Below are 21,433 nucleotides of genomic sequence, written 5' to 3' on the forward strand. Positions count from 1 at the left end.
TGCATAAGTAGACTTACATTTGTGAAAAATAGTCTTCTATTAACCTATACCTGTCATTTTTTGCCAGCTTATCTTTTTCTCCTATTGTTTTGTTTCTTAAGAAGCCAAGTAAGGTTCTGAAAACTATTTTCTTTTCCTCTCTATAGGTTCAAATTATGAAAGATGTGACTTTGAGGATGGACTCTGCAGCATGAAACAAGATCAAAACCTGCCACTTAACTGGGCAAAAAGAAATGGGGAGACTGGTCTTTCACCTCCATTTTCTGATCACAAAGGTGACATATCAGGTAAATTCTCTGAATTTATTTTATTAATCCCATAATGTATTTTTATTTTATAGCATCAAGTTATTTAGTTAGGCTATGTCGCTTGTACAAATAAGAGATTTCATTGTAACATTTCCATACATACTATGATGTACATTGATCATATTTACCTCTCTATTCACATTTCTTACTTTCTTCCACACCTCTAATAGACTCCAAACATCCTTTCCATCCTCAACTTTCACAAGAAAGAGAATCCATTTGACTCTCTTATTACCCCTTAACATGATGATCTCTAACTCCATCTATTTTCCTGCAAACAATATGCCTTTTTTTCTTCAATGGCTGATATACCACTGTGGATATATACCTAATTTTCTTTGTTCATTCATGTATTGAAGGGCACTGAGGCTGTTCTTGTAACTGGACATTATTGTGAGAAGTATTGTGCAAGTAAATATTCCCAGTTTCAAATCACTCAGCTTGCTTTTGCATAACAGTTCTTAGTTGTTTGATGCTTTCAAGATTTGATTTTCAACAATAGAATTTTTGAATTTTGTCCTGCTTGGGCTCGATTTTTATCTTACTTGAGTTAACTAAGTTTCTTGAATCTGAAATGTATGCTTTCTGTCAGTTTTGGAAAGTATCCTGCCTTTACTTAGGCAATTATTTTCGTATTCTGTTATTTGTCACCTTTTCTTCACATGTATCAACCATCACTTTATTAGTCTGTGAACCTAAAATGGATAAAACCTCATCATGTATTTTGATCCTCTTTTCTGTTTCAGATGGGAAAACTTTAATTGAACTGTGTTCAAGTTCAATGATTCTTTTTATTTTGCTAAGAAAGATTTCCAGTGATTTTTCCTTTAAAAATCAAATATTACATTCCTCAATTCTAAGATTTAAAATAAGTTATTTCAAATAATTTTTCTTATTTTTCCATGCCTTATGAGCACATTTTCTTTATCTCATTGCTCATTACTATAATCATTTTAATATCCATGACTATACCCTCTCAGAGTTACCTTCTCTTGAATAGCTTTTTCCATGGTGTAATCACATTGTCTCAATTCTTCATTTGTTAATAGTTTTACATTACATGTAAATGTAATGTAAAACATGACTATCAGTAGTCATGTTTATGACTACTGCTGATATTAGAAAGACTCAGTGTTCTGCGTTCTAGAATATTTTTTCAGAGTAGTGATGATTTGTTTAAATTAATTTGCATAGATTCAAATCATGAACTTTATGAGGTTTTTTTTTTTGGTATGGGCAGCACCCAAATATCAATTTAACTCTTTAAGCCTTAGCTGCCAGAAGTAGTCCCTATACTTACAGGTTTTAGTTTTAGCCAATCTTGACTAGAATTTCTTTATAGAGTATAGGACACCTCTATCATGGCTTTCTTTGCTTGTAAAATTCTTTTTCTCTGTCACACCTGGTTGTTCTAGGTACCTCTTCCTAGCTCGCAGGCATTGGCTTTTCTATAAGACTAATTTTAGACCTATGCACCGTCTATAAAGTTGTCTTAACCTCAGTTCAAACATTGAAGGAATATGTCTAACTTATTTTGATCTCTTTGAGTTACTATTCTTTTAAAAAATAGGTACATGCTGGAAGCTAGTGGCGTACACCTGTAATCCTAGGTACTCAGAAGGCTGGGATCTGAGGATTGTGGGTCGAAGCCAGCCCGGGCAGTAAAATTTGTGATACTTTTATCTCGAGTTAACCACAAAAAGATGAAAGTGGAGCTGTGGCTCAAGTGTTAGTGCCTTGAGCACAAAGTTTATAGACAGACAGTGACCAGGCCCAGAGTTCAAGTAGCACTGGCAAAAAAAAAAAAGTACAATTATTGTTTAACTTTTTTTTTTAATTTAACTTAATTTTATTTGTGAACATACTGTACAGAGGAGTTACAATTACATGGGCAGGATAATGCGTACATTTCTTACCAAGCATTGCAGCCTCCTCCTTTGTTTACCCTTCACGTCCCTTCCCAGCCTCCCCCCTCCCTCCCCAATCCCAATCCTTCTCCTTCCCCCCTCTCCCCCCCCCCCCCCCCCCCGCACCGACGTTGTAAAGCTAGTTTTGGACATGACAACTTGTACTTCTCATTGTTGCAACAGGTCCACCTGTATCCTTAAACAACTGGTTTTTCCCCATTTCCTCCACAAGTTATACTGACATCAAATATAGTGAAAGCAGGGTTTATACTGTGGGGGAGGGGCATACAAAGCAACAAAGAAATAATCTTATAAATGTGTTTTAAACAATAGCATTAAAGAAAAAAACATTTGAATATATATCTTAGGGTTCATTTCCCTAACATCAACTTATCTGACCTTTTCTGCTTGACTCAGACATATACTAGTTATTGCAAATAAGGGAAACCATGAGACCTATGTTTCTTTGGGCCTGGCTTACTTCATTTAACATAATTTTTTCCAAGTCTTTCCATTTCCTAACAAATGGGGCAATGTCATTCTTTTTGATGGAGGCATAGAATTCCATTGTGTATATATACCACATTTTCTTGATCCATTCATCTACTGAGGGGCATTTGGGTTGGTTCCATATCTTAGCTATAGTAAATAATACTGCAGTAAACATAGTTGTGCTGATAGCTTTAGTGTGGTCTTGTTTGTAAACATTTGGGTAAATGCCCCAAAGTGGGATTGCTGGGTCATAGGGGAGTTCTATGTGAAGTCTTTTGAGGAACCTCCATACTGCTTTCCAAAGTGGTTGAACAAGTTTACATTCCCACCAACAATGAAGTAAGGTTCCTTTCTGTCCACATCCCCTCCAGCATCTGTTGTTGTTAGAGTTCTTGATTTTTGCCGTTCTAACTGGGGTGAGGTGATATCTCAATGTTGTTTTGATTTGCATTTCTTTTATGGCTAGGGATGTTGAACATTTCTTCATGTGTCTATTGGCCATCCTTCTTTCTTCTTCAGAGAAGTTTCTCTTTAAGTCTTTTGCCCACTTATTTATTGGGCAGTTGTTTCTTTGAGGATTTGTCATTGGGGGGTTTAATTTTTTGAGTTCCAAGTATATTTTAGATATGAGACCCTTGTCCGTTGTATGGCTAGTAAAGATCTTCTCCCAATCTGTGGGCTTTCTATTGATCTTGCTAGCTATGTCATTTGCCCTGCAGAAGCTCTGCAACTTCATGCAATCCCATTTGTCCAACCTTTCTTTGATTTGTTGTGTTTCCGGGTATCTATTCAGAAAATTTTGGCCTGAGCCAAGGAGACCTAGGGTTTCTCCTATTCCATCCTGTAATGTTTTCAGAGTGTCTGCTTTGACTTCAAGGTCTTTGATCCATTTGGAGTTGATTCTGGTGCAGGGTGATATATAAGGATCTAGCTTAAGTTTTCTACATGTAGTTAACCAGTTTTGCCAGCACCATTTACTGAAGAGGCTGTCTTTCTTCCATTCTATTGTTTTAACTCCCTTATCAAAGATTAGATGGCTATAGGTCTGTAGGTTCATTTCTGGGTTTTCAATTCTATTCCATTGGTCCTGAGGTCTGTTCTTATGCCAATACCAAGCTGTTTTGATTACTATGGCTTTATAGTAGAGTTTGAAGTTTGGTATTGATATTCCTCCAGCAGTGTTCTTTCCATTGAGGAGTGTTTTTGCTATTTGGGGTCTTTTATTGTTCCATATGAATTTTTGGATTGCGTCTTCTATTTCCTTGAAGAATGAGGTTGGAATTTTGATAGGTATTGCGTTGAATTTGTAGATAGCCTTGGGAAGTATTGCCATTTTCACGATGTTAATCTTTCCAATCCAGGAGCATGGGAGGTTTTGCCGTTTTTTAAGTTCTGTGTTGATTTCCTTTTTTAAGATTTTAAAGTTTTCATCATAGAGGTCCTTCACTTCTTTAGTTAAGTTAATTCCTAGGTATTTTATTTTTTGTGGGGCTATTACAAATGGAGTTGCTTTCCTAATTTCAGCCACACTTTTCTCATTGTTGGCATACAGAAAAGCCATTGATTTTTGGGGGTTAATTTTATAACCTGCTACTTTGCCAAAGTTTTGAATCAGCTTGAGTAATTTGGGAGTGGAGTCTATGGGATTCTTTAAATACAAGATCATGTCATCTGCAAAGAGGGAGAGTTTTATTTCTTCTTTCCCTATTTGGATCCCCTTTATGTCTGCATCTTGTCTTATTGCTGTAGCTAGGCATTCTAATACTAGATTGAAGAGAAGTGGAGAGAGTGGGCATCCTTGTCTTGTTCCTGAGTTAAGAGGAAATGGCTTTAGTTTTTCACCATTGAGTATAATGCTGGCTGTAGGTTTGTCATATACAGCCTTTATTGTATTGAGGAATGTTCCATGGATTCCTAATTTTTCCAAAACCTTCATCATAAAGGGGTGTTGGATCTTGTCGAATTCTTTTTTTGCATCTATTGAGATAACCATGTGGTTCTTATTCTTGCTCCTGTTGATGTGATGAATAATATTAATTGATTTGCGTATATTGAACCAGCTTTGCATCCCTGAAATGAATCCTGTTTGATCATGGTGTATGATTTTTTGGATGAATTGTTGAAGTCGATTGGCCAAAATTTTGTTGAGAAGTTTTACATCAATGTTCATCAAAGAAATGGGTCTATAGTTCTCTTTCTTTGATGAGTCCCTGTCTGGTTTTGGGATGAGGGTTATGATGGCTTCATAGAATGTGTTCGGTAGTGAGCTTTCTCTTTCAATTTCATTGAAGAGTTGGAGAATTATTGTTTAACTTTAAATCCTTCTGAAGCCTGAGCTTTTAGCCCTTTCTTGTTTTTCAATGTAATCTTTATATTTATCAACCAGTTTTCCATCTGAATGAACATCAACTTCCCCTAATGGGCTCTATGCTGCTCTGTCTCAAGGGCAAGAGCCTCATTGTCATTCCTTAACAGATGTCAGGCTGCATAACAGTGAGTTGGAATATTTTACTTGGAAGAACCCGAAAAAGACTAAAAATTCAGAAGAGAATCTCACATTGCTATTCTCTAGATTGTGTTTCACAGCCTTTATAATCTGTATATATGTTTATTTTGAAATTAGTAAATACTGAGTGTTCATTTATTCCTCTTTCTGCAATTTTAAAAACTCTTCAGTGACCATCTGCTTTGCTCCATTCACATCCTGTTCTCAAACCTGCAAGTATAAAAGTGAAGGAAAACACAATTTTCTCTAGTGAAATTTCAGTCTAGTGATAGAGGCATAAACTTTATGCCTGTGGTTATATATGTTTAGCACAAAGCCCATATGACAGCCTTCTCATGACCTTATACATATTTAAAAATTCACAATGTGAAATGGATTGCATGCACACTTGTACATGTGTGCTCTGTGTGTGTATATGTCTGTGTATGTGTGTGTCTTGAAGATATTGCTTGACCGTATCTATATTGTTTTTAACTTGAGAAATTCTAATGGAGTCATTAATGTATTCCAATTACTTGCGTACTTTTTGTTTAAAGGTCCAAATTGTACTTTTAAAAATTTCTTAGGCCAGCCTATGTCCCAATTATTCTAGTCTGCCATTGGGTTGTGAGACTAGCCATAAATAATATACAAATATTTATCATTATTCTGTCCTAATAAAACTTTTGTATTGATAAAAATAATTTATAATTAACTAATATGAATGCTGCATGTTGTAAAATACTATCTTTCTTTTGGATTTCTTTTTTACTTATTCATGTTTTTGCCATTTCAACATTTAATAACCTTTCTGGTCTCACAGAACATGTAAAAATCTGGAAATAGCTAGGACTTGACAGAGAGCCAGTTTGCCAACTTCTAGCCTTTTCACTAAACAGTAATTGGAGATTATACCTGACACAGTACAGTATTAGAGATTCAAGAATAATGATATAATTCTCCTACTAGGAGCACACAGACCAATTAGAGTAAATTTAAGAAAACAATTAACTAATGTTAGTAAAATTACATGTAATCAAGCATCAAGAGAATCTTCATTTAGGTTTGATACAGATGTGAACAGTGTACACTGTTGTTCACATTTGTAGCGAATATCAGAGAAACACATTTTGATTCTGTGTAGAAGAATTAGCTTTATTAGGCTATTGTTCATAAACTCAATTGAACTTTCGGGAAAAGGAAGAGATTTGATTATGCAAATGTCCTCTTATCTAAGGGGAATACTTTGCATGACATCCAGTAGATGCTTGCAACTGTGCTTTTTCCTGTATCTATCAACTAGTGTTAATTAAATATTAAAACAATATCAATAAGTAGGATGATTATAATATGTGAAAATGGTATTTAAGCCTTATAAATTATTTTCTGAATTTTCCATTTAATTGTTTTTTGATTGCAGTAGATTAAAGGTATCTGACCCTGAAGAATGCAGAGCATTCTTTTGGAAAAGGGATTACTGTAGGACTGAAACTTATTTTTAGAATAAGTGCATAAGTAAGATTGATAATGAAATGGCATTACAGTGCATTCCTCCACTTGTCCAATTTTAATATATGGCATTAAATTATTTCAGAAGTAAAAAGAAAATATTAAAAAGAAAATTTAGTTTAAGTATATTTAATATATTCATGGATGGGGATATGTTTTTGCCTTTGTCTGACCAGGCAGCAGTGAGATGGAGATATGGAAGTGGCTGATATTTTAAGGGCAGATGTACTCAGTATGGAATAATTTGTGCTTTTTCAAATAGTTTCTTTTTAGTGAGCTCGTTTCTTCCAGAAATTCTTATCATTTTCAATCTAATGATATCAAGATCTTTAATGTATATATGTGTGTGTTTATGTGTTGCTTGTGTATTTGAAGTAAAGATGAGATTTCCAGTAATTCAACATCTGTTGTGTAGTGAGTGATACAATTTCTGCTTGTTCTCCATTTCTTTTCCTTCCAATTGAGTTATAAATCGATGAAGGGATTACAGTTTATAACTTAGATACTTAAATTAACTGATAATATATCAGTGAGATTTCAACATGTAAACTTAGTACTCCAGCTGTCAAATTACCTTAAAAACTAATATTGTTCTACTAATATGAACTAAGAAAAACAATACATTCTCGAATTTATCTATTAAAATGTAGAAATGATTATATATTCCTTGCTTTCTTTTTCTCTGAATGACTTGCTTTCTTTTTGGTTAGATTTTCATCCTTATTGGCATGTAGCCTATTTGCAGGTCAATTATCTATGGGTTTATGTTCCTCAAATGTAACAAAATATAAATATCCAGTTAATGGCAAATGAAATAAATAAAATAAAAATTGAACTATATATAATAAAAAAAACGACATATTTACCAAAGCCAGATATGTTGGTAGAAAAATTTCTCAGTTGAATTGATTGAAAAGTAACCCAGCAGATGTTCGTGGTCTGCATAGGAATTCTGGGTATTATGTAGTAAGCACTTACTCACAGCATCCTAACATGTAAATCAATTAAAGACATCTATTACTTTTAGGCTTTATGAGTTTTAGTCAGCACTTTAAAATGTAGCAAATTAATGTCTACTTGACTGTGGTAGGCAGAAACCTTAAGGATGTTCCCTACCCTAGTTATTCAGTCAAACATAGACACTGCTGTTAAGGAACTTCATAAGTTTGTCTAAATGACTAATCTGCTGATCTTAAAACAGGAGTATTATCCTGGAATATTCATCTTGGCCCTACATATAACATGATTTCTTAAAAGCAGAAGATGTCATTCATTATCAGAGAGATATACTCTGAAGTCTTGACTTCAATTGTGGCTTTGGAGATGGGGGAAAAAAGAGACCATAAGATACAGATGTGGGCACCTTCAGAAGAGGAACATCATGTGTTAATAATTAACAAAGGAATAAGGACTTCAGTCTTAACAGCTGCAGAGAAGTGAATTCTGTCCACAACCTGAATAATTTGAAAGTGGATTTATCCATTCAGAAAAAGTCCAGCCTGCCAATATGTTAACCTTGTCCTTTTGAACATTAAGCAAAGATTCACACAGTTACACTGTTCTTGGTATTGGGTCCTACAGAAACTATGAAACAATACATTTGTGTTGGCTTATCCACTAATTGTGCAATAATTTGTTATGGCAGCAATGAAAATGAATACTGAAATTTCCAAAGTTTTCATGAAAAGTAACTTTTGTAATTTCTTGATGTCCATTCATGCTTATAATTGAATTTTCAACATTTAAATATCTTTTTACTTAGTAATGTAGAAAAAATTCTCTATTTAAAAGCTAGCATGATATAGATTCGTGACTATGAGCAGTAATTAGTAGCATACTTTGGTAACAAATCTCTATGATTTCTTTTTTTCTCTTTTACATAGTCTTAATTCCTCTAGTTGCTCATGTTTGCTTTTATTTTTCATTCTTTAGGACATTAAAGCCACTTATGTTCTAGCTTGTATAATTTTGATGAACTCAACTTTATTTTTCACCCATATATCCATCCACCTATATTTATTTACCTGTTTTACTTTTGTATGTATTTGATTCCTCAACTTTGGCATTAGTGACCTGTAGCTTGGCAAGGATGGTTGCTGTGGCTTTCTCTGCAGTGGTGAACTGCACTTGTATTGTCCACTTTGAATTGTAGATTAAGCCAGGTGGGAGTACTTCAAACCTCTGTACCTCTCTGGTCAGCATCATTTTCTTTATTGTCCTCGGGAAATTCCTCTGTCTCCTGGCCTCCTCAGGGATTTCCTGACCTGCCATTCAAAGCACCATGACTTGAAGAGAAGTCATGATGAACTTCCTGTTCTTACTCTTCCTTGACTTTCCAGGCATATCTGCAAATTTTACACTAACACATTACTTTTTCCCTTTAGTGTCGTCTCAATCATTTTCATTCTGGTGCATAAATCAATCCTCATTTTATTTATTTGACCTCTCAGTGCCACTGTTCTCAATACTACCATCAGGCATAACTTTTGATTTATTTATTTATTATTACCATAAAGGTGATATACAGATGGTTTATATTTATTTAAGTCAGATAAAGAGTATATTTCTTTCTGGACAATATCACCCCTTTCCTTGCTCTCTCCCAGTTTTTCTCTCCCATTCCCACCTACAAGTTGTATAGTTCATTTTTCACACAGTATCTAATGAGTATCACTGCTGCATTTGTTCACCTTTGTCTCTCCATTTCTTTTTTTTAAATTTTACTTTATTGTAAAGATGCTGTACAGAGGGGTTACAATTACACGAGTAAGGTAATGAGTACATTTCTTGTCGAACATTGTTAGCCCCTCCTTTGTTTTTCTCCTACTATCCCTTCCCTCCCTCACTCCCCCCACTTCTTCCCCTCTAGAAATGATAGAGTTCATTTCCAACATAGTGTCTTATGAGTATCATTGTTGCAATGGATCATCCTGTGTCCTTGCTTCAGCATTTGGTTATTCCCCTTCCCCTCCCCAAATTAGAAAAATGTATATATAAAATGCCGCATACCAAAATCAAATACAGTGACAATAGGAGATATACCATAGGGGGAAGAACATACAAAAGAATTTAAAAAAATCACATAGTACATTAAAAACAACAATTAAGAAAAACATCTTGTGTCCATATCTTGGGGTTCATTTTGTTTAGCATCATCTTATATGGTCATATGTACATGGCTTTGACCTTTTCTGCTCATCTGATAAGACTATCCTAGATATATACTAATTATTGCAAATAAGGGAAACCATGGGACCTCTATTTTTGGGGTCTGGCTTACTTCACTTAATATGGTTTTTTCCAAGTCTTTCATTTTCTTAACAAATGGGTGGTGTCATTCTTTCTGATGGGAGCATAGAATTCCACTGTGTGTGTGTGTGTGTGTGTGTATGTGTGTGTGTGTGTGTGTGTGTGTGTGTGTGTGTGTTTATACACACACCACATTTTCTTGATCCATTCATCTACTGAGGGGCATCTGGGTTAGTTCCATATCTTAGCTATAGTGAACAACGCTGCAATAAACATAGTTGTGCTGGTAGCTTTAGTATGGCCTTGTTTGTGATCATTTGGGTAAATGCCCAGAAGTAGATTGCTGGGTCATAGGGGAACTCTATGTGGAGTCTTTTGAGAAACCTCCATACTGCTTTCCAGAGTGGTTGAACAAGTTTACACTCCCACCAACAGTGCAGTAGGGTTCCCTTTTAGCTACATCCTCTCCACAGCAACTGTTGTTATTAGAGATTTTGATGATAGCCATTCTAACTGGAGTGAGTTAGAATATTAATGTGGTTTTGATTTCCATTTCTTTTATGGCCAGAGACATTGAGCATTTCTTCATGTATCTATTGGCCATTCTTTTTTTTAATTTAAAATTTTTTTAACTTATTTTATTATTTTATTGTGAAAATATTGTAAAGAGGGGATACAATTACATGGGCAAGATAATGAGTACATTTCTTATCAAGCATTGTAGCCTCCTCCTTTGTTTCCCCTTCCATCCCTTCCCATCCTCCCCCCCCCTCAAAGTTGTAAAGTTTGTTTTCCACATAACGACTTGTACATCTCATTGTTGCAATGGGTCCACCTGTATCCCTATTTAAACGATTTGTTTTTCTCCTTCCCCTCCACAAATTATAATAACATCAAATACAGTGAAAGCAGGGGTTATACTGTGGGGGAGGGACATACAAAGCAACAAAGAAATAATCTTATAAATGTGTTTTAAACAATAGCATTAAAGAAAAAACATTTGAATATATATCTTAGGGTTCATTTCCCTAACATCAACTTATCTGACCTTTTCTGCTTGACTCAGACATATACTAGTTATTGCAAATAAGGGAAACCATGAGACCTATGTTTCTTTGGGCCTGGCTTACTTCATTTAACATAATTTTTTCCAAGTCTTTCCATTTCCTAACAAATGGGGCAATGTCATTCTTTCTGATGGAGGCATAGAATTCCATTGTGTATATATACCACATTTTCTTGATCCATTCATCTACTGAGGGGCATTTGGGTTGGTTCCATATCTTAGCTATAGTAAATAATACTGCAGTAAACATAGTTGTGCTGATAGCTTTAGTGTGGTCTTGTTTGTGAACATTTGGGTAAATGCCCAAAAGTGGGATTGCTGGGTCTTTAGCCCACTTATTAATTGGATGGTTGTTTCTTTGAGGATTTGTTTTTGGGGGATTTAATTTTTTCAGTTCTAAGTATATTTTCAGATATGAGACCCTTGTCCATTGTACGGCTAGTGAAGATCTTTTCCCAATCCATGGGCTTTCTATTGATCTTGCTTGCTATGTCCTTTGCCATGCAGAAGCTCTGAAGTTTCACGCAATCCCATTTGTCCAACCTTTCTTTGATTTGTTGTGTTTCTGGGTCTTTGTTAAGAATATTTCAGCCTGTGCCAAGGAGACCTAGAGTTTCTCTTATTCCTTCCTGTGATATTTTCAGGGTATCTGCTTTGACTTCGAGGTCTTTGATGCATTTGGAGTTGATCTGGTACAGGGTGATATATAAGGATCTAACTTTAGTTTTCTACAGGTGTTTATCCAATTTTTCCAGCACCATGTGCTGAAGAGGCTTTCTTCCATTCTATTTTTTGGCTCCTTTATCGAAGATTAGGTGGCTATAGGTCTGTAGGTTCATTTCTGGGTCTTCAGTTCTGTTCCCTTGGTCCTTAGGTCTTTTCTTGTGCCAGTACCAAGCTGTTTTGATTACTATGGCTTAGTAGTAGAGTTTGAAGTTGTCCCTCCATTTCTGTGTCCCTCCATACCCACCCAAAGACAGATCAACAAACAAATAAGATGAAATGAAATGAAAACATAAACAGCAACAAAGAAAAAACAATTTTTGTTTCTACTTCCTGGAGTTCATTTTTGATTAATACTATTTTGTATGGTCAGATACACATGTCTATGTGACCCTTTCCTAAATTTATCTTGATCTGTGACTTCAAGAGATTCATCAGCTTCACTGATACTGGAAACATCATCATTATAACACCATGGAACAAGGTCAGGACGTTATACCATATATTCAGCTTGCCTACAGGGGCAAAGATCTAGAGTAAAGCCTTCTTTGTAGACATACATCTGTAAACTTTGGTGATGAAGTAGCCAGGTATAAGACCAGAAAGTTTTCTGTCAGATAGAAACTATGAAACACCATTTCCAAGGAAAGGAAAAATAAAAAATTGTTCAAGTTGTTGGTCCATAGGCTGAGGTTTTCTTAAGGAAGGTGACTTGTGACCAGGAAGGGGAATGCCCTGGAAGGAGCTGGTGGAAGGAGCAGGCATGTATCTGGTATCTCTACTTCTTCATGCTGAGTATCTTTGACTCAGTTGAGCCCTCCTTTTTTATATGCTACTTCTAGCTTCATCAATTCCTGGTAACTATCTGGTTTCACTTTTCATGAAGTTATAGAATACATTGGAATTTCACATAACATTTTCTGTTACTATCTCTTTTAACTGTGGCTGTTATACTGGGTTAAACTCCATTTCATCCCATTCTACAGGTCTTGAATAATCTGTTTAGGATCTTTCTTCTTCAAAATTGCAGCTTGTAGTATCATACATTATTTTTCTGTTCTTCTTTCATTCTCTTCTCAGGTTTTCTTTCAGGATTGGTCCATAAGGTTCAAAAACTTTATACTCTTAATGGATGATGGTTATCTTGGATCCATGAAAATCTGTATGGTTTACTTTTTCTTTTAAAGAAGAGAAGATAAACTGTACTGTTGAACTCCCAAGAGTTTGAGAACAGAAATAAGGCAATATATAGATCTTCATCTCAATCTTTCAGTCAACTACTCAGATCCTGTCATTATGACATACACACTGTTCCAGGGTGATAATTTTCAAAATAGATGTGGGCCAAGAGACCAGACTGACTTAAAAAACACTATCTTATGGTTTTAATGGAGATTTAGCTGTTTCTTAATCTGCATTTCTCTATGTATCCGTAGATCTTTGACTGCTTTCTAAAACAGTTGAAAAGTTGATTCAGTTTTGCCAGTTTCTCAAAATGATTTTTGGAAAAGATTTAGAGGTCTTTACTCTGTGACTTTCATTGACATACCTTCATATTTTGTTATATGTTTTATGATCATAAAAAGTGAACCCCTCACTCCCACCATTGTCACCGAAGCAAGATATATGGTTGCATTCACAGAGAACTCGCTAGCAATTTTAGGGATTTTTTTATTTGAGGATATCTTTTAGGTGGTAAAGATTTCATAAAAACATTTAGTGGTTAATAATGGTTGTTGGTATAATGAAAAAGCATGAAATAAAAGCAATGTCTTTATGGGAACAACATATACAGGGAACAAATATAAATTTCAATTTGAAAGAGTTTACACATAGGATTGTTATTTCTTTTCTAAACTAAGTCATATTTCTGTCTAGGAAAAACACACTTTTCTCTTTTTTTTTAGAAAGCTTAGTAGTTTAACCTCTGTTTGCTTCAGGGTTGATCCTTGTTTTGATTATCTGTTTCTGGAACAAAGGTTTCTTCCTTTTGGAAATCTTTCTGAGAAGAGATATTATTTCAGTGTTAAAATGCCTACCTTTTTGAGTTCCTTTCAGACAGTTGGTAGCATGCAATAGGATTTATGTTTCTCCTACTCACATTTAGTCTCATCTCTCACTCAGAATTTGGGAAATAAAGGAAATGCAAATCTGTTTATCAATAATTGAGCAAAGTGAAACTGAATACTCTACTGTATTTTGCCTTAGGATCAAAGTTGGATAGAATAGGTCCACCAACATGTTGCTGAATGTAACTTCCAAAACTATTTGTGACCTTCATTACATATATACTATAATATATTTATGTATAATGTAACATATATTTTTCTCAGTCATGGGGCTTGAACTCTGGGCCTGGGCGGCGTCCCTGAGCTCTTCAGTTCAAGGCAAGTGCTGTACCACTTGAACTACCACAGCACCACTTCTGGTTTTCTGGTGGTTAATTGGAGCTAAGACTTTCCTGCCTGGGCTGGCTTTGAACCACAATCCTCAGATCTCAGCCTCCTGAGTAGCTAGGATTACAGGCATGAGGTACTCGCGCCTGGCTTACTTTTATATTTTATGTATTTCATTTTTGTGTCATCCAGATTTTATTCCAACACTTACTCAGTGTTGGAGTAATAAAAAAAAAGAACTTAACTTTTTTTGTTTTTGTTTTTTTTTTTGTCATGGGGCCTGAACTCTGGGCCTGGGTGCTGTCCCTCAGTTCTTCAGCTCAAGACTAGTGCTCCTTACAGTTTTTTACTGAGAAAAAAAATTAGTACTGTGCATAAAGTTATGATAGTTATGTTTTTATTTTTTCATTTTAATAATTAACACTTTAGCAGGAGATGGTTTTAAATGTGTTTGAAATACATGCCCTGAATTGCTTTCTTGCATTTAGGTACAGAATGGGAATTTATGGCCAAGCCCCACCAAAAAATAAATAAAGCAAATTGAAATGGGGATGGTATAAAGAGTAATAGGAAATATGATCATACTGCTACTGCCACTAATGTATGTATATGCTTATGTGTGGGTTGTGTGTGCATATGTATGCTGTATGTGCACATGTGTGTAATAGAAGCATAATAGGCTGCTTTACATAGTAAGAGATATGTGTGGGGAGAATATTGGATGTGTATTTTATTATCCAAAAGCTTTGTATTTTCTTGATGATTAGAGGAAAGAGGGTTGGATAGTGAAATAAATATATGGGAAAGTTGAGGTGTTAAAAATTTCCCTTTTTTATATGGATAAGTAACAACATCATTGGGAAACAAGAAAACCTTCTCTATTGTGTTATTCTTCTCTAAGAAAATAACCCACCTGTAAGTTCAATTTTATACTCATACTATAAGATGTAGAGTCAAATATAATGTAATACTTAAAACAAAAATGAAAATATCTTACAGTTGTCACCAAGTTTGAAATAAAGGCAGAAAACAGATATTGTTATTGGGTATATATATTTAATGCTATTTACTCCTCCTCTTCCTGATGCTCTTCCTCTTCTTATACTTTTCCTGCTTACTTTGGTGTTCCTTGAGATCAAATAATTTCAAGGTTGCTTCAGAATTTATTTAAAACTAAAAGTGGACCCTAGCCTGTCACCATGTACTAACATCAAAATGGATTAAAGACCTTAACATCAAACCTGAAACTCTGAAACTATTGCAGGACAGAGTAGGAGAGACACTTGAACTTACAGGCACAGGCAGAACTTCCTGAACAAAGTCCCAGGGTGACAACAAATTGGAGAAAGATTTGACAAATTGGACTACCTTAAAATAGTGTCATCTTTACAGAAAGTAGCTGTTGCACTGGGAGGATGGGCAATCCCTTCTTTCTGGTGCTCTGGTGGCTCTTGAAATGCTACTTGAATTGACCCTTAGGTGTATGCTTATAGAGCCTACCTGATATTTGAAAGAAAGCATGGTCCAATCCAAAGTGTTATATCAAGTGTGCTAATTTAACCAGAGTGATTCACAGATGACTTCTTTAATAAATAAACTCTTTTCCTATTAAAAAAAAATGGGGGGAGGGCTGGGAAGTGGCTCAGTGGTAGAGTGCTTGCCTTGCATTCATGAGGCCCTGGGTTTAATTCCTCAATACCACATAAGCAGAAAAAGTCAGAAGTGGTGCTGTGGCTCAAGTGGTAGAGCACTAGCCTTGAGCTGAAGAGCTGAGGGACAGCGCCCAGGCCCAGACTTCAGGCCCCACGACCGACTAAATAAATAAATAAATAAAAATAAAAAGTTTCTGCACAGCTAAAGACATAGCTACCAAACTAGAAAGACCTCCAACTAATTGGGAAAAATATTTACCAGGAATATATCATACAAGGGCCTAATATTCATTATATACACGGAACTCAAGAAACGAATCCTTCCCAAATTTAACAAACCAAACATTAAATGGGCGAGGAGGATAAAGAGAGACTTCTCAGAAGAAGAGATAAAAATGGTTAAGGAAAGGCAAATAAAAACAACCCTGAGATATCACCTTACTCTAATCAGAGTGGCCCACTATCTAAATTCAGACAACATATGCTGACAGGGATGTGGAGAATAAGGAACCCTACTGCGTTGCTGGTGGGAATGTACACTCATACAGCCACTTTGGAAAACAGTCTGGAAGTACCTCTGAAAGCTAAATATAGACCTCCCCTATGGCCCAGCCATACTACTCCTAGACATCTACCCTGAGCAACAGGAACCAGAATACAAGGACACATGGACCTCCATGTTCATTGCAGCACTGTTCACAATAGCCAAGATATGAAAACAACACAGATGTCCCACTACTGATCAATGGATCCAAAAATTGTGGTATCTATTTACAATGGAATATTATGCAGCCATTAGAAATGAAAATGGATAGAATGCAGGGAAATGGATAGAACTAGAAACAATCACTTTGAGTGAGGTAAGCCAAGAATGGAGAGACAAACGGCACATGGTCTCCCTGATATCTGAATGTTAAATTCAAAATGCAAGGAGATATGACAAAGTAAACAGGACTCAAGAAACAAAGAACCTCCACTCAATTTGTCTTATCATTTCTAAATGATTCCATGTCCTTGACCAGATATATGATATATGATATCTATATCTCTCTCTCTCTCTCTCTCTCTCTCTCTATATATATATATATGCACATCTGAGGGAAGCTAGGAGGAGGGCACAAAATCAGAGGGAAATGGGAAAATATACAATAGAAGGGCCCATCAGCTACACTGGATGTTGATGAAAATGAACTAAGCAACACAAGGGCAGCAATGGGAGGGAAGGAATGAGAGGGAAAGAGGGAACAGCTTACACTAAACAAAAGGAAAGAAGTGTACATATCACCCAATGTGAAAGAAATAGTTGTCAAAGCTCATAGAATTCACAAACATTATAGACCATGATAATGACAATTTGCCTTGTGAAGGTTAAAATGTATTTGTGACTTTAACTAAGTATCACTATCCCACAATACTGTGCAATTAGTAAAATTTATATAATCACTTAATCTCAATAAAATTTATTTTAAAAAGAATTTTTTGTTTATTTTGGTGGGGCTTAGACTACCCAAAGGTTCTGCACCTAGCAGCTTGCATATATTATACAAGCACTCTATGATTGAGCAACATCCCCATCTCTATCTCCAAATTAAGTTCTACTTTCTTCTCTAACCTGATTAACTCCTATTTAATATTTGACAAAAATGACATCGTTTATTAAATGTTCTGATATTTAAATAATTTATTGTGTAATTGGATCTATCTCAAATATTGCTTTGTTATTTAAAATGTAATGCATCAGATTCCATTTTTAAGATAAAACTTTTTGAAAAACATTGATTTAGTAATGTCACTGAAATCTATTTTCCTGCATGCCTCCTGGATGTTCTTTTAATAACATATATTTATAAATAGCAATTTAAAGTTTGTTAAATGCTGTTACTATTTGATATCATATTCAGATTGGTTAGTATATTTATTTGATAATTTTTGTTCATTATTTGTTTACCCACTGCTAGAGCAAACTAATGACCATCCACTTGTTCCACTGTTCTACCAGCTCCTTACCTAAATTATATTTATATAATATTTCTGAGGAGTATAATCTTCATACAAGTGATTTCAATTATGCATCTGACTACATCTATGAACTGTTATTCATGTCACTGCTTTCTCTTTAATTAGGGTGCAATTTTGTAATAAGAGTGAGGAAAAAGTTTATTATATTTTTAAATTTTACTATTGGTTCTTATGATGTGATGATTAGATCTGATTTCTAATCTGACTTTAAAGTTTCATTGAATAATTTGGGTAGATAGGTTGTCATAACTGTTATCAGTATCACTTCTTCTCATTTCATGCTTTTTAGCAAGCAGCAATATGCCAAACATAGTAGTAGAAAACAGTGGTTGTCAGATGATGTACTATAACTCTTGCTTGAAATCTATGAAAGCTCAAGAAATATTTAACATTTATTTTACAGGCTTCCAAATGGTTCCAATTACTGGCATAATCTGTATTACAGCAAGCAAGAGAACAACATTGCTCAGTGTTGTTTTACCTATTTCTGGGGAAAGCCACAACTATTTGGTTCAACCCCTTGAGCAAAAGCACAGTAAATACAGTCTTTGCAGATTTTTCACCGGAGTGCTTATTTTTGTAAGCAGTCCCAGTATCATGTTTTCCCTAGGTTAATGTCTTTCAGGGTTGTCAATTTTCTATCAGCTGTGAAACATTGGCTGTGGATTGTAGTGCATCATAATTATAGAGAGTACGATTCCAGTTAGTTATTTCAAGATGTAAAAACATTGGTTTAATTTTCCATTCTTTAAACAAACAAGCTATATTGACCCGTGTATATATGAGCCTGAATGGGCACTGGTACATACCTAGGGTGAGTTTTCTGGCACTCGTTCTGAATCTAACACGTTGACTTGTTCTCACAGCCTACTACCTCTCACTGGTATCCAGACTGGATTCTACTTCCTCAACTTTAAGGAGCAGAGTTTTTCTTCCAACAGATGATCAGCATGTTTGTAAGGTAGTTATTTTCAATCGCACACCATTTTGAAAACTTCGTTACATTTGAGAATTCCTTTATTATGATTATTTTGTTATTAATTGCTTTTCACAGATTACATTTTATGATTTCTTCAGTCACCCAAGTGGCAAACTGCTGGTAGGTCTTCAGACTAGGCGTGGTGGTCCTGTTCAACACATATGGCAAAACACAGCTGTGTTACAAGATCAATGGAAGAGAAATGTCATCACAATCCAGAGCTCACAGAGATTTCAGGTATGCACATTAGACTCACTATGTCTTTGCTATTTGATAGGCAACGTGAAAAGAGCCATTATCTTTTTTTTTTTTTTTCTGGTTGTGGGCCTTGAACTCAGGGCTTGGGCATTGCCCCTGAGCTCTTTTGCTCAAGACTAGCCCCCTACCACTTTGAGCTAAGCTCCACTTCCAGTTTGCTGGTGGTCATTTGGAAATAAGAGCCTCAGGTTGTTTTTAATGTACTATGTGATTTCTTTTCTCTTTTGTGTCTTTTTTCCCCCCTATGGTTTATCCTCTGTTGTCACTGTATTTGTTTTTGGTACCCTGGGTATTATATGTACATTTATCAGAATTAGGGAAGGGAAGGGGAACAAAAAATGGGACAGTGGACAAAGGGGGAACCAGTACAACAGTATATTCACAAAACAATCTGTTGGAAATGATCTGTACAACTTGGGAGGGGATAGGAAGGGGAAAGGTAGGAAGAAAATGAGGGAGGGTATAGCAAGTTTGATGAGAAATGTAATTATAACCCCTACATACATCATCTTGACAATAAAATTTTAAAAATTATTAAAAAAGAAAGAAAAAAACAGTTTCAGGGACTTTTCCTGCCTGGGCTGGTTTTAAACTGCTATCTTCCGGTTTCAGATTTCAGCTGTGAGCCACCAGCACCTGCCAACAGCTATATATTTAATACAGATAAATTAAAAGTCAAGTGGCTAATTCATTTCCAGAGACCAAGGGGTTTCCAGTATACTCAAATACTGAAAGAGGACAGTCCTGGGCATATTTAGATGGGTGGTCACTCTAAAAGGCACATTTATAACAAAGTTTTGAATTATAAAATAAAGTTGATATGTTCTAAGGTAGATTGATGTATGACACTCTACTTTGACCTAAATTTCTTGAGCCTTTCTTCCTCTTTATTTATTTATTTATTTATTTTATAAAATGGTGGGGGTATTTTTGTTTTGTTTTGGATTTTTTGGGTCCAGTTGTGGGGCCTGAACTCTGGGCCTGGGCGCTGTCCCTCAGCTCAAGGCTAGCACTCTACTACTTGAGCCACAGCGCCACTTCCAGCTTTTTTTTTTTTTTTTTTTGCTTATGTGGTGCTGAGAAATTGAACTCAGGGCCTCATGCATGCAAGGCAAGTGCTCTACCACTGAGCCACCTTCCCAGCCCCTTCCTCTTTATTTTTTAAAGCATCTTCTTTATGTTCATTTACTTACCCTAAGAATCATATTTATTCCCAATTTTGCTCGTACTTTTGAAAGAAGAGGATAATGTTGGATAATGAGGTGACTATTTGATTTAAATACTAATTCCAAAGGCTACTGAAATAATTGTCATATTCATCTCACAGTTAGATTAAAATCAACATAGCTTTTATTTTTTTTGAAATTGCAAACCTATAAAAGATGAACTTATTTATGCACCTAATAAAACTTATGCAGTGTAGAAATTATTCTAATGATTATTACAAGAGTTCTTGGGAAAGTACTACATATTTTTAACATTTGGAATAGCAAAGCAGTTTTTCTTTTCAGTTAAGAATGAGAGAAACTTAAAATATGTTATTCCTAATAAATTTACTTTCTAAATCTGGTTTGTGGAACAATTTAGTTCATCTATGATTATTTTATCATCTGTCATAATATAAAATCAGATTTATAAATTTGTTATGAAATAGTAAATCTGAAATGTGAGAAATTTAGCTCTTGATGAAATATGAGGAATGAATTTATTAGTTTTATCCTCAGCTATTTTGAATTAATAAGAAGGAAACAATGGACAGTAAGTTGGATCTCTGTTATAAAGGTTAAGTTATAAGATATAAGAATAAGTTATTTTCTTAATTGGTCTCATAAAATCACTATAATTTAAAATACTCAATCATTATTACACCAAGAGAATATCCAAAGATTAAAAAATATCATTTAGTTGATGCTTAAATGATAGACTTAAAGAAAATTATATAGTTAGAAATAGAATTCTGCAGTATGTCTTCATACTTTAATAATGATCATTGAAGGGAATCTTAAGTGCCCTGCATTAAAGTCATTCTTGCAGTGATTGATTCTTCTCTTCATTTCTTCCCTTTTTGATGGTACTGGCATTTGGACTCAGGACCTTGTGCTTGCTAAGAGAGTGCTTTATCACTTAAGTTAAAATGACTAGCTCTTCTGCCTTTAGCTTATTTTTTTTCAGATTGTCTTATACTTTTGTTTAGAGATAGCTTCCATATGAGGTTATGCTACTTTTGTCTCCTGAGTATGTGGAATCATAGACATGCCCTAAGAGTCCTAGTCAGTTATATTGAATAGCATCTTGTTGATGTTTTTTTGCCTTGGCTGGCCTTGAACTTTAATCCTTCCATCTCTGTCTCCTGCAGAGCTACAATTAACAAGCACTTGTCACTGTGCTAG

At 35.1% G+C, this 21,433-nt stretch overlaps 1 protein-coding gene across 1 annotated transcript in view; it reads left to right on the forward strand.

Moving 5' to 3' along the window:
• The window catches only part of Malrd1 (MAM and LDL receptor class A domain containing 1), a 470,497-nt gene that overhangs the window by 17,710 nt on the left and 431,354 nt on the right, over nucleotides 1-21,433 (forward strand). Inside the window, exons 2-4 of the mRNA XM_069991735.1 lie at nucleotides 147-287; nucleotides 18,673-18,767; nucleotides 18,861-19,022. Coding sequence (XP_069847836.1) covers nucleotides 147-287; nucleotides 18,673-18,767; nucleotides 18,861-19,022 — 398 coding nt within the window. The remainder of the gene's footprint in view (nucleotides 1-146; nucleotides 288-18,672; nucleotides 18,768-18,860; nucleotides 19,023-21,433) is intronic.

The sequence above is a fragment of the Dipodomys merriami genome, unplaced genomic scaffold (assembly GCF_024711535.1).
Source record: "Dipodomys merriami isolate MVZ:Mamm:240054 unplaced genomic scaffold, mDipMer1.0.p SCAF_4, whole genome shotgun sequence".
Taxonomy (NCBI): domain Eukaryota; kingdom Metazoa; phylum Chordata; class Mammalia; order Rodentia; family Heteromyidae; genus Dipodomys; species Dipodomys merriami.